At 44.2% G+C, this 14835-nt stretch overlaps 1 protein-coding gene across 1 annotated transcript in view; it reads left to right on the forward strand.

The window, feature by feature from the left end:
• The window catches only part of COL4A6 (collagen type IV alpha 6 chain), a 159656-nt gene that overhangs the window by 137490 nt on the left and 7331 nt on the right, over nt 1-14835 (forward strand). The window contains exons 30-37 of the mRNA XM_067722692.1: nt 283-408; nt 846-1027; nt 2942-3005; nt 3528-3602; nt 4121-4228; nt 4322-4429; nt 5012-5083; nt 5404-5529. Of these exons, the coding sequence (XP_067578793.1) occupies nt 283-408; nt 846-1027; nt 2942-3005; nt 3528-3602; nt 4121-4228; nt 4322-4429; nt 5012-5083; nt 5404-5529 (861 nt within the window). The remainder of the gene's footprint in view (nt 1-282; nt 409-845; nt 1028-2941; nt 3006-3527; nt 3603-4120; nt 4229-4321; nt 4430-5011; nt 5084-5403; nt 5530-14835) is intronic.

Genomic DNA, 14835 nt, shown 5'->3' on the forward strand with positions numbered 1-14835 from the left:
TTACTACTGCGCGTTAGAAGCCTGGACACACATTCCCGATGCTCAACGGAGAAGGGTTTTGAGTAGGGTCTAAAGTTGCAGGTGGACCTTGAGCTTGTCAAAGGAGGGAGAGGGCGTGCACATTAACGCAAAGTTTGGGAAACAGGGGCGGGGAAGACGGTGGAAGAGCCCAGAAAGGGGGCCTGGGGTGGGGCCGGAAGAGCTGATATGAGCGGTCAGCCCGTGCCTGACCTCGTGTCTAAGCTCCCGCTCACACGGCTCTCATGATCTCCATCCCTGCAGGAGACAGAGGCGACCCGGGGCCAGTCGGAGTACCCAGCCCCAGACTTCCAGTGCTGAACCTGCACTTCACAGGAGACAAAGGCTCTCAGGGCTCACCTGGATCCATCGGATTTCCTGGGCCCAGAGGTGCTGGGGCAGGGAATGGACAGGAGAAATGCCCGAGACAGTTTTTATGACCAAATTCAACTTCTTTCCTGAGAAAAGGCCCCACAGAACAAGAACCCCCAGAGCAGCAGTATGGGTGGCAGCTGGGGATCCACGGAGGCTGCCTTCCCTGGGCCTGAGGGGGGCCTGTACTGTGAGCCTGCCAATTTTCATTGCCACCGTGGAACTCCGTTTTTGAACCACGGGCGGCTGTATCCCTGGAAGGGCCTGGCAGACAGTGGGGATGGGCACTGAGTGGCTTTCCCAGTGAGGCACCTCCCTCTATCCCCACTCCTCCCCCTAAGCTAACTGTCCCCAAGCTTGCGCTTTGGCCGCCTGTGACCCAGGGCACGTGCACCTTGGGGAGAAGACTTTCTCTTGCCTAGAGTCTTTCCCCAAGACTTTTGCCTCTTTCCCAGGTGACAAAGGAGAGGCTGGCAGCCCTGGGCCACCAGGCTTGCCTGGAGCTCCTGGCTTCCCCAGCCTCATCAAGGGACTTAGTGGGAGACCAGGCTCCCCTGGCTCCGCAGGACTACGGGGCTTACCCGGCCTGAAGGGGTCCCCTGGAATCACAGGTTTCCCAGGAATACCAGGAGAAAGTGTGAGTCTGCCCACCTCTTTATCTCCCCATCAGGGAATCGCCTCCATAGCAGGGGGATGTGTTCCTATTGCCCACCTTTCTGATCCCAGCCCACTTCCCAGCCCTCTTGCCCAGCTCCCTCCCCCAGCTCACCCCAGACAAGGCCCCTCCTTGAGTCTGCCAGGTCTTCTCACCCTTTCCCAAACATCCCCTCTTCCTTCCGGGGCCCTTGTTCACCTATCTTCCCCCACGTGGCAGAGCGTCCTCCTCAAAATTGCTGACTACCTGCCTATCCTTCAGGCCCCAGCCCAGGCACCCGCCCCTCCAGGAGTCCCTGAGCTCCCACCCTGCTGGCACCCTACACTTCTCACTGTTTACACTTATCCTAGTTGGTTCTGTGTGGGTCTGATTTCCTCGATGAGACTGTTAGGACTTGAGAACAAGAACCGCCTTGCATGCTTTTTGGTCTGCATCCCACCGCCAGCATCCCACGTTGAGTTTGGGTCAGCAGAAGAATTCGGTACAGACTATTTGATGTTTTGATTTCAGAAAGGTCTTTGCCAGTTGTTGCCTCTTGTGGAGACAACAAAGACTCAAAACCAGCTTCTCTGGGTTCTTAAAAGTTTGGGTGGTAGAGTAGGCTTAGCAATGAGAAGACGTAGGCTTGAATCTCAGCTCCATCACTCATTAGCCCTGTGATTTTGTGCGTATCGCTTAACTTGCCGGAGCCTCGCTTTTCTCATCTGTTAAAAATGGGAATAATTTCCAAACCTTCTTCAGACCATAGTGAGGGTTAAGTGAGCTGATGTGTGTAAAGCAGTTACGTTGTATTTGGCACATGGTAGGCTCTGAGTAAATAGTAGCAATAATAGTAGTAGTATTGAAGGGACTAAATAAACTGTATCACAGGACACCTGTGTTCCCTGCAGACAAAGTCCCTGTCCTTTAAAAGCGTCAATCCAGCTTGTGGAGAGAAAACACCACACACACACACACACACACACACACACACCCCTGAAGCAATTGCAAAATAAACAATTCTCAACCTGCTACTTACACACTAGGAAGGATAGAATCAAAGTGGGACAGCGTTCTGGGAGGGGTCCCAGCATGAGCAGAGGCTCAGAATAAGTAGATATGGCAATACGCAGAAGAGGCCAGGTGAATGCAGGGGGTGTCCTGGGTCGTGGTCCAGTGACCAGAGTGACCCAAGTTGGACTCCTACCCAAGGCATTAGGTAGCGTATGTCCTTACTGGGTACATCTCAAATGAATCAAAACCATACCAGATGCCAGGGAAAGAACTGTACCAATGGCAGCTGACACGCCCATTTCCCAGACTCAGATAGTGTGTTGGACATTCGCCAGTGAAGGCAGTTTTTCTTGTGAAAATCACGGAAATATTAGACCAAATTCAGACTCCAGTACCTGTATGCATACAGCCCACTACCTGGTGGCAGAAAGACTCTGTTCCTTGTGAAACCTGTGGCAGAGAGCTAGCCCCACGTTGGTGAGGTCACGCTTGTTCTCGTGCATAATGGCTCCAGAGCTTTGGCATGGGCAGTGATAGCCAACTGTATGTAGAGCAGATCAAATGCCTGGCCTGACTGTTAAGTTTCGTATTTTCTAAGAGACTTGCTAGAACATTCACACCTTGATTTCCCAAGGTACCAATTTTGATAGGCATTGGGAAGTTATGAATGACAAGACCAGGATTACTCTGCAGATCGAATCCCTCCCCTATAACCCGTAAATACGCATTTCCGCCCCCTTGCTCATCACCTTCCCCTCTGCAGGATGCCCCCCACCCGTTTGCCCCTGCCACAGACCACTCGATGGACATCTCTCCAGCAGTGGCTCAGGGAAGGGAAGGGGAAGAGAGGGTGGGAGGCCCTGAGCGCTGGGCAGAAATACTGACTCCCGTCTTGCTTTGAAGGGTTCACAGGGTCTCAGTGGAGCTCCTGGGCTCCCAGGAGCATCTGGTCTCCCAGGTTTAAAAGGTAAGGAGCATTTTCCCCTTTAATGCGTTTTTCCAGAGCAAGGTGGATTTCTAACAGGCCCAGGGCTCTCCCTGGGGAGACATTGTGTTTCGAGGAAAAGGAATCGATTTACATTTCCCCTTCGGCTGAACCCCCTTTGCAGTCTTTGTTCCTCAAAGATATGCGACAAACAGTGGTTTGACCCAGCTGCCTTCCAGACTCAGCAGCAGAGGAGAACCTCAGCTCTAGACAGTCTCCTCTTCTGGTGATGTTTTAGGGCCCCTCCTCTCATCTTCTCTGACCATACTGAGCCTAGTGATGTGTTTCCCAATGGAGATATGCTGCATGTAGCAGCATCTCATGCCAATTGTCTGGAAGCATCCCAGCCCTTCATTGGGGCATAAAAGCATAACCTTTTACCCGGTGGGTAACTGTGTCAAGGAGCCTCTCTGGCTATGATTTTTTTTCCCTCAAAAGATCTATGTGCTGCAAATTGAGCTGTAGCTTCTCCTGACCACTTGAACAATGTCTTGATATCCCCAGGAGATCAAGGCCAGACACTTGGAATTTCTGGTAGCCCAGGACCCAAGGGACAACCTGGGGAGCCTGGTTTCAAAGGTAAGGCTGCTGCACTTTTGTCTCCCATGTCTCACAAACTCCTCAAAACTGAGGATCGGAAGGAATTTTGGAGGCCAACACCAAGTTCTGCAACTTCTATGCAGTGCAGAAAAATTCCTACCTGACATGTATCCACTTAGAGGCAGTCAACAGTTTTCCCAAGCAAACCAACCTACTTTTCCTTCAAGACTCACAGACTTACGGGATAAGTCTCTAAGACCTTTAAGATAATGGTGTCCTCCCCCTTAGTTTTTAGTTAAACTAAATACTTCGTGAACATTTCCACCCATTGCTCCTACTGCTGGGAACACTCAGAACAAGTTTACTTACTTTTCAATTGGGAAGCATCTTTCAAATATGAAGACAGCTGTCACAATCCCTTTCAGAGTATCTTTGTTGGATCCAGCTCCCATGGCAACTCAAAATGGCTTCACCTTCCTGCTCCCCCTCTCCCGTGGAGGAACACACTGCCTGAACTGTGGCCTGATCACTCCTCAGCATTTTTCTTGATTTTGTAGGTGTGAAAGGAAAAGATGGACCAGTTGGTGATGTGGGTTTCCCAGGAAACAAAGGTGAAGATGGGAAAGTTGGTATTTCTGGAGATGTTGGCCTTCCTGCCTCCCCAGGTACCATGCCACATGACAACTTTACTCTGAAAAAGTTCAGATCAGCTTCAGGTCACAACCCCTTCTGAACTTCTGCCTTGTTTTCACTTTTAGGACTCCCCGGGGTTGCAGGCATGAGAGGAAATCCAGGACTTCCAGGTTCTTCAGGCCACCCAGGGGCAGCTGGGCCCCTGGGCCCCCCTGGCCTAATAGGAACCAAAGGTATGAGAGTTGGGAGTAGGCAGTGGGGAAAAGGGTCCTTTCCTCAAAAAAAGGATGGCAACTACTTTTTCTTAGGAGACCCTAGCTGGGATTAAGCCGTATCCAGGGGAGTCATTGACTGGGTTTCATGAGGGATAACAGGAAAGGAGGAAGAAGAAGAAGAAAGGAGTGCAAACGTGAATGGGAAGAGGAGAACATGGGATCCATGGAGAGCAGAGTTGGGAAGGAAGGTTGTTGCCCTGGCATATGTAGCCTTTTTCTGACTTAGAGATTGGGCAGCAAGTCTCTGGGAGCTGGCAACTCAAGGTCTTGGCATTGCCACTCTGATTTCTTCTTGAAGATACCTCATTATCTAGCACCCTGCTCTTAAGCTATATTGGTCTCTAATAAAAGGCAGGAAGACTTAGGGTGGAGGGTGGAGACTAGGTGTGGTCCAGTCTCCCTTAGGGCATTAAATAATGCCTCAAGAGAGACCATGACCTTTGAAATGAGGACTTTGCAGTGTCCCTGGGGGCAGGACCTTTTGCTGACCCTTCATGATTCAGAGCTGCTGGAGCCATTTCTGATATTCTCTCCCCTCAGGTTTCCCTGGACTTCCTGGTTTACATGGACTGAATGGGCTGCCAGGAACCAAGGGAACCCATGGAACTCCAGGTAAGCAAGACCCTCAAAGGCATAGAGGAGAGCACTTGCTCTTCCGGAAGCCTGACAGAGGCTGGCCTTGAGTTCTTGACTGTGGTGTATCCCATATCCTCAGACTCCTAGGTCTCCTTGCCAGCCCCCAATTTGGGATGCCTTGATGTGGGGAAGAAGGAGGATGGGGTTCGTCCTTCTACCCGAACGAGCTCTCCTTCCTGTCATTTCAATCCTCAGCCTCCGGTGTCTGTCAAGCAGGCCCCCTGCAAGTGAGCTATAGGCACAAAGGTCTCACCCCACTGACTTCTGTCCCCACATCTCTCTGCATCTCTTCCTAGGACCTAGTATAACCGGTGTGCCTGGGCCAGCTGGCCTGCCTGGTCCCAAAGGAGAAAAAGGTTCTCCAGGAATTGGCATTGGAGCCCCAGGAAATCCAGGCGTGAGAGGACCAAAAGGTAGCAGGGGTAAGTGAGCCCAAGTCAGGCTTGGCTGGGCAGCCAGGGTTGGGGTTTCTTTAGGGCCATGTGGCTTACAGGGATGAGCAGTGCATGTCTTTGCATCTCTGGGAATCTCAGAACCCAGTGGAACTGACCACCGACAAAAAGAGGGTAGGCTACACTTAGGGCTTTCCTGGGAAGGAGTGTCAGAGAGCAGTTCAGTGACTCCCACCCCCCCAGCCTCCAGGTTCCCTCCCACTCTCCCTTATTAACCTCAGGGCCTCTCTTTCTCACTTGGCCACAGCCTGGGTTTAATGGTCCTGAGGGACTGTGCTTGTCCACTTAGCGAGTGGTTTACCAGAAGTTCCTTGGTGTCCAGTGCGGTTGGTAGTCCCAGGGCCCTGGAACGACAGTGTGGCTGCTGGAAGGAGCCCAGGTCTAAGAGGATAAATGTCTCCCTAGGACAGGCATACAGCAAGCACTTGATTAGGATTTACTAGGTTTACTAGAAATCCGGTTTCGTCTTAATCTCGGCCCCTGACTCATCACATAGTCTGAAGTCCCTTTCTGAGCCCCCATTTCCCCACTTCTCAAATAGTGTGAATGAATTCTGATTCATTAACTCTCCTTAGAAATGTTCTGGAGACGCATATACCTCCCACTCAACGTAGAACAAGAAATGAATTTAGTGTAGTATCACAGCTAAGAGTATGGGCTCTGAAGTCAGACTGCTGGATTCAAATTCCAGCTCTCCCTCTCCCTAGCTACATGACCTTGAACAAGGAAGTTACGTGCCCCTCCATCCCAAAGGAACGTGGGTTTCCTTTTCCATAAAAGGTGAATAAGAGAATCTACCCCATAGGTTTGGTGAGGAATCAATGAGGGGTGAGGTAATGTATATGGAATCACTTAGCACAGTGCATGGCACATAGTAGTTGGTCAAGAAACACTGGCCATTCTACCATCACATGTTACCTGGGGAAATCATGTTTTCAAAATGTTCTGTTCCTTATAGTTCTGGGGCCTGATGTCCCACCACATTATTTTATGTGTTTATGTGCATGTGTGTGTAGGTTTTCCAGGAACTATATTCATGCATTAATTCATTTCCAGCTGCATTTTATATTGGGGCATCTGCTATCTCTGTGTTTACTCTTTCCTTTGTCTGGACCAACCTGTACTTTTCTGAAAGCCAGCAGCTTCTTCAGAGTGAGGCCTCCAACAGGGTCTGAGCCTGTAGGGAGGTTGTGTGGCTTCTTTGGCAGGAGATAGAGAAGAAGGGTCCTGGGTGGAAGCACAGGCACGATGCCTGTTCTGTTTTTAAACCTTGACTATGAATTCCTGGTCATTAAATTATTCATTGCCTTTGGCTATCTGAGGAAATAAAATCACAATTACAAATGCAGTAAACAGCACATGTCAAGGTGGATACATTTCAGGCACATAATGGAGAGGGGGAAGAAAAGGAAGTTGCACAGGAATATATTTGGTATGACTCCAACCAATATGTTGTTTAGGGATACAAATATGCATGGTCAAACTGTGATGAAAAGGGAATGATGAACACAAACTTCAGGAGTGGTTGCCTCTGGGAGGGAGGGAAGGTGGTGGAATCTGTGAAGGGCATGCAAAGAAATTCAAAGGTATCGCTATCTTCTTTTCCTTAAATTGGGCGGTTGGAACACAGATGTTCATTGTATCTGGATGATTTTTTAACATATGATTTATAAATATTCTTCTGTTCTTCTCAATGTCTAATTAAAAAAATTTGTTTTAAAAGAATATAGGGGGCTTCCCTGGTGGCACAGTGGTTGAGAGTCCGCCTGCCGATGCAGGGGACGCAGGTTCGTGCCTGGTCTGGGAAGATCCCACATGCCGCAGAGCGGCTGGGCCCATGAGCCATGGCCGCTGGGCCTGCGCGTCCGGAGCCTGTGCTCCGCAATGGGAGAGGCCACAACAGTGAGAGGCCCGTGTACCGCAAAAAAAAAAAAAAAAAAAAAAAGAATATAGGAAATCCCCAACAGGAACCGAATCTCAGATTTGATTAAAGAAATCAGTGTACAATGAAGATTTACCCCCAAGAAAATTTCCTAGGAACAATCCCCATCCCTACAATACCTTCATCTAAATAACATTAAATTAGGCCAAACATTTTCGTATTTGCACTAAATATTGAGAGGCTGCATTCATATATTGGAGATTTTTTTTCTTTAGGTCTCTGACAATAGAATGAGTTGGGAAAACATGCCATCTTGCATTTTCATGTGATCATTTACAATGTCTCATTCCTTCTACCCACCACCAGTCCCTCCCATCAGGAAACTTGCACAAACCTCTTAGATAGCCTCATCCACCAGAGGGCAGACAGCAGAAGCAAGAAGAACTACAATCCTGCAGCCTGTGGAGCAAAAACCACATTCACAGAAAGATAGACAAGATGAAAATGCAGAGGGCTATGCACCAGCTGAAGGAACAAGAAAAAACCCCAGAAAAACAACTAAACGAAGTGGAGATAGGCAACCTTCCAGAAAAAGAATTCAGAATAATGATAGTGAAGATGATCCAGGATCTCGGAAAAAGAATGGAGGCAAAGAACGAGAAGATGCAAGAAATATTTAACAAAGACTTAGAAGAATTAAAGAACAAACAAACAGAGATGAACAATACAATAACTGAAATGAAAACTACACTAGAAGGAATCAAAAGCAGAATAACTGAGGCAGAAGAACGGATAAGTGATCTGGAAGACAGAATGGTGGAATTCACTGCTGCTGAACAGAATAAAGAAAAAAGAATGAAAAGAAATGAAGACAGCCTAAGAGATCTCTGGGACAACATTAAACACAACAACATTCACATTATAGGGGTCCCGAAGGAGAAGAGAGAGAGAAAGGACCAGAGAAAATACTTGAAGAGATTATAATCGAAAACTTCCCTAACATGGGAAAGGAAATAGCCACCCAAGTCCAGGAAGCGCAGAGAGTCCCACACAGGATAAACCCAAGGAGAAACATGCCGAGACACATAGTAATCAAATTGGGAAAAATTAAAGACAAAGAAAAATTATTGAAAGCAGCAAGGGAAAAGCTACAAATAACATACAAGGGAACTCCCATGAGGTTAACAGCTGATTTCTCAGCAGAAACTCTACAAGCCAGAAGGGAGTGGCATGATATACTTAAACTGATGGAAGGGAAGAAACTACAACTAAAATAACTCTACCCAGCAAGAATCTCATTCAGATTTGATGGAGAAATCAAAAGCTTTACAGACAAGCAAAAGCTAAGAGAATTCAGCACCACCAAACCAGCTCTACAACAAATGCTAAAGGAACTTCTCTAAGTGGGAAACACAAGAGAAGAAAAGGAGCTACAAAAACAAACCCAAAACAATTAAGAAAATGGTCATAGGAACTTACATATCGATAATAACCTTAAACGTGAATGGATTAAATGCACCAACCAAAAGACACAGCCTTGCTGAATGGATACAAAAACAAGACCCATATATATGCTGTCTACAAGAGACCCACTTCAGACCTAGGGACACATACAGACTGAAAGTGAGGGGATGGAAAAAGATATTCCATGCAAATGGAAATCAAAAGAAAGCTGGAGTAGCAACACTCATATCAGATAAAATAGACTTTAAAATAAAGAATGTTACAAGAGACAAGGAAGGACACTACATAATGATCAAGGGATCAATCCAAGAAGAAGATATAACAATTATAAATATATATGCACCCAACATAGGAGCACCTCAATACATAAGGCAACTGCTGACAGCTATAAAACAGGAAATCGACTGTAACACAATAATAGTGGGGGACTTTAACACCTCATTTACACCAATGGACAGATCGTCCAAAATGAAAATAAATAAGGAAACAAAAGCTTTAAATGACACAATAGACCAGATAGATTTAATTGATATTTATAGAACATTCCATCCAAAAACAGCACATTACACTTTCTTCTCAAGTGCGCATGGAACATTCTCCAGGATAGATCACATCTTGGGTCACAAAGCAAGCCTCAGTAAATTTAAGAAAATTGAAATCATATCAAGCATCTTTTCTGACCACAACGCTATGAGATTAGAAATCAATTACAGGGAAGAAAACGTAAAAGACACAAACACATGGAGGCTAAACAATACGTTACTAAATAACCAAGAGATCACTGAAGAAATCAAAGAGGAAATCAGAAAATACCTAGAGACAAATGACAATGAAAACGTGATGATCCAAAACCTATGGGATGCAGCAAAAGCAGTTCTAAGAGGGAAGTTTATAGCTATACAAGCCTACCTCAAGAAACAAGAAAAATCTCAAGTAAACAATCTAACCTTACACCTGAAAGAGCTAGAGAAAGAAGAATAAACAAAACCCAAAGTTAGCAGAAGGAAAGAAATCATAAAGATCAGAGCAGAAATAAATGAAATAGAAACAAAGAAAACAATAGCAAAGATCAATAAAACTAAAAGCTGGTTCTTTGAGAAGATAAACAAAATTGATAAACCATTAGCCAGACTCATCAAGAAAAAGAGGGAGAGGACTCAAATCAATAAAATTAGAAAGGAAAAAGGAGAAGTTACAACAGACACCGCAGAAATGCAAAGCATCCTGAGAGACTACTACCAGCAACTGTATGCCAATAAAATGGACAACCTGGAGGAAATGGACAAATTCTTAGAAATGTATAACCTTCCAAGACTGAACCAGGAACAAATAGAATCCATGAGCAGACCAATCACAAGTAATGAAATTGAAACTGTGATTAAAAATCTTCCAACAAACCAAAGTCCAGGACCAGATGGCTTCACAGGTGAATTCTATCAAACATTTAGAGAAGAGCTAACACCCATTCTTCTCAAACTCTTTCAAAAAATTGCAGAGGAAGGAACACTCCCAAACTCATTCTATGAGGCTACCATCACCCTGATACCAAAATCAGACAAAGATACTACACAAAAAAAATTACAGACCAGTATCACTGATGAATATAAATGCAAAAATCCTCAATAAAATACAAGCAAACAGAATCCAACAACACATTAAAAGGATCATACACCATGATCAAGTGGGATTTATCCCAGGGATGCAAGGATTCTTCAATATACGCAAATCAATCCATGTGATACACCATATTAACAAATTGAAGAATAAAAACCGTATGATCATCTCAATAGATGCAGAAAAAGCTTTTGACAAAATTCAACACCCAGGCTTCCCTGGTGGCGCAGTGGTTGAGAGTCCGCTTGCTGATGCAGGGGACATGGGTTCATGCCCCGGTCCGGGAAGATCCCACATGCCGTGGAGTGGCTAGGCTTGTGAGCCATGGCCACTGAGCCTGCGCATACGGAGCCTGTGCTCCGCAATGGGAGAGGCCACAGCAGTGAGAGGCCCGCGTACAGAAAAAGAAAAAAATTCAACACCCACTTATGATAAAAACTCTCCAGAAAGTGTGCATAGAGGGAACCTACCTCAGCATAATAAAGGCCATATATGACAAACCCAGAGCAAACATCATTCTCAATGGTGAAAAACTGAAAGCATTTCCTTTAAGATCAGCAACAAGACAAGGATGTCCACTCTCACCACTATTATTCAACATAGTTTTGGAAGTCCTAGCAACTGCAATCAGAGAAGAAAAAGGAATACAAATTGGAAAAGAAGAAGTAAAACTGTCACTGTTTGCAGATGACATGATACTATACATAGAGAATCCTAAAGATGCCACCAGAAAACTACTAGAGCTAATCAATGAATTTGGTAAAGTTTCAGGATACAAAATTAATGCACACAAATCTCTTGCATTCCTATAAACTAAGGATGAAAATTCTGAAGGAGAAATTGAGGAAACACTCCCATTTACCATTGCAACAAAAAGAATAAAATACCTAGGAATAAACCTACCTAGGGAGACAAAAGACCTGTATTCAGAGAATTATAAGACACTGATGAAAGAAATTAAAGATGATACCAACAGATGGAGAGATATACCATGTTCTTGGATTGGAAGAATCAAGATTGTGAAAATGACTATACTACCCAAAGCAATCTACAGATTCAATGCAATCCCTATCAAATTATCAATGGCATTTTTTACGGAACTAGAACAAAACTTAAAATTTGTATGGAGACACAAAAGACCCCGAATAGCCAAAGCAGTCTTGAGGGAAAAAAACAGAGCTGGAGGAATCAGACTCCCTGACTTCAGTCTATACTACAAAGCTACAGTAATCAAGACAATATGGTACTGGCACAAAAACAGAAACATAGATCAGTGGAACAAGATAGAAAGCCCAGAGATAAACCCACGCACCTATGGTCAACTAATCTATGACAAAGGAGGCAAGGATATACAATGGAGAAAAGACAGTCTCTTCAATAAGTGGTGCTGGGAAAACTGGACAGCTACATATAAAAGACTGAAATTGGAACACTCCCTAACACCACACACAAAAATAAACTCAAAATGGATTTGAGACCTAAATGTAAGACCAGACACTATAAAACTCTTAGAGGAAAACATAGGAAGAACACTCTTTGACATAAATCACAGCAAGATCTTTTTTGATCCAACTCCTAGAGTAATGGAAATAAAAACAAAAATAAACAAATGGGACCTAATGAAACTTCAAAGCTTTTGCACTGCGAAGGAAACCATAAACAAGACGAAAAGACAATCCTCAGAATGGGAGAAAATATTTGCAAACGAATCAATGGACAAAGGATTAATCTCCAAAATTATAACAGCTCATGCAGCAAAATTATAAACAGCTCATGCAGCTCAATATTAAAAAAGCAAGCAACCCAATCCAAAAATGGGCAGAAGACCTAAATAGACATTTCTCCAAAGAAGAGATACAGATGGCCAAGAAGCACACGAAAAGCTGCTCAACATCACTAATTATTAGAGAAATGCAAATCAAAACTACAATGAGGTACCACCTCACACCAGTTAGAATGGTTATCATCAGAAAATCTACCATTAACAAATGCTGAAGAGGGTGTGGAGAAAAGGGAAACCTCTTGCACTGTTTGTGGGAATGTAAATTGATACAACCACTATGGAGAACAGTATGGAGGTTCCTTTAAAAACTAAAAATAGAATTACCATATGATCCAGCAATCCCACTACTGGGCATATACCCAGAGGAAACCATAATTCAGAAAGACACATGTACCCCAATGTTCATTGCAGCAGTGTTTGCATTAGCCAGGTCATGGAAGCAACCTAAATGCCCATCGACAGACAAATGGATCAAGAAGATGTGGTACATATATACAATGGAATATTACTCAGCCATAAAAAGAAACGATATTGGGTCATTTGTTGAGACGTGGATGGATTTAGAGACTGTCATACAGAGTGAAGTAAGTCAGAAAGAGAAAAACAAATATCGTATATTAATGCATACATGTGGAATCTAGATAAATGGTACAGATGAACCGGTTTGCAGGGCAGAAATTGAGACAGAAATGCAGAGAAGAAACGTATGGACACCAAGGGGGGAAAGCGGCAGGGGGGTGGGGGGTGTATGATGAATTGGGAGGTTGGGATTGACATGTATACACTGATGTGTATAAACTTGATGACTAATAAGAATCTGCTGCATAAAAAAATAAAATAAAATTCCAAAATTTAAAAAAGTGTCTCATTCTTAAAGAAATACTTGAGCTTTTTTTTTTTTTAACTACTTGAGGTCAGTAGTACCTTTATTGTAGGTTTAATGATATATTGGTGTAATTATAAAATCAAGAAACAGGTGAAAAGAGAAGGAGGCTCCAAATATTGCCATGGAAACAGACATTTTTACAATCCATGTGCTGTCCACACCTACTCTACTATATTTGGTGTCTTGTTTATTGGTTTTGCATAATGTCAGCACATATATATGTATAGATATATGAAGTTATATTTTCAGGACAAAAATACAATGTCTTTCATTTCAGATTTCTACCTTTGTGAAAAAGAAAAATACTTCAACGATTCATCAAGACCTAACTGACAATGCTAAAAGTAGCACCAAGTGGTTTTGCAACTAGTTTTTTTTTTTTTTTTTTTTTTGCGGTACACGGGCCTCTCACCGCTGCGGCCTCTCCCGTTGTGGAGCACAGGCTCCGGACGCGCAGGCCCAGCGGCCATGGCTCACGGGCCCAGCCGCTCAGCGGCACGTGGGATCTTCCCAGACCGGGGCACGAACCTGCGTCCCCTGCATCGGCAGGCGGACTCTCAACCACTGCGCCACCAGGGAAGCCCCTGCAACTAGTTTTGCTTTTTGTTTTTCCTTTGTTTCTTTTCTAGACTTCTAATAAGTGGAAACTTTTCTTTAAATTTATTTTTTCCTCCTTTATATTTCCTCAGTATTCAATTAATCAATGAGCTGCTAAAGACACCCAAGTTAACCAATCTGCCATCTTTCTTTACAAATTATCATGGATATACTATTTCTTAGCGAAATATGAGAAATTCAACATTAATATTTTCAGCTTCTCTTGTCAGAAAAATAAAATTCAACATCATATTTTGGGATTTTCTTGTCACAAACAAGAATCTCAACCACCAAAACAGTTTGTCAACCAATTCAAATCTATTCCCCTTCATTTGACTATCTTTTAGAATATACCAAAGTAATAAATACATTTCTTCCATGTTACAAGAATAAAATAGATTTCTACATTTGTATACGTGGCTTTGATGTGTTTTCCCAGCAAGATTACCATCTATGTTTTCAATGTACGCATATTGTATAAATCTACTATAATCGGTTGAAATTTTTGGTTTTGAACATATTATAATAGAAATCATTCCACAAACAGAAAACATGTAAAGCAGTATTAAACTTTGAGCAAACGAGTATTATGTATGTACTCCAGTAAATGGCTATTCTCTTTGGCCAAACAGGGAGAAGGGATTCAGGCAATTTAGCAAGCATTCAGCTAATATCATGAATTACCTATAAAACTGTTTTCCAGGTTGCCTGGAAGCCCCAGTAGTTAGCTGTAGAAGACATCGGGGGTCATAGCGCCCTTGCCACCTCCATTCTGCTTGAGCGGGCGAGTGGGTGTCTGTTCTGACTGGCTGGGGCCTGTGCCCCACCTCGATCTGTGACCTCCTCGGAGTAGCCGCAGACAGGACTGGCTAACTTGATGAAATGTTGTGCAACAGGGACAGTAGGTTTAAAAACGCTGTAGGAAACTTCGATTCCAGGTGTTGCAGTCATACCTTCTTTGCTTCCTGATTGAGGGAAAATCTGTCTAAAGTATTTGCATTACCAGCGAGGTTGGGGAGCTGGAACTTCCCGAAGCTCTGTCCGTCCCAA

The sequence above is a fragment of the Pseudorca crassidens genome, chromosome X (genome assembly GCF_039906515.1).
Source record: "Pseudorca crassidens isolate mPseCra1 chromosome X, mPseCra1.hap1, whole genome shotgun sequence".
Lineage (NCBI taxonomy): Eukaryota > Metazoa > Chordata > Mammalia > Artiodactyla > Delphinidae > Pseudorca > Pseudorca crassidens.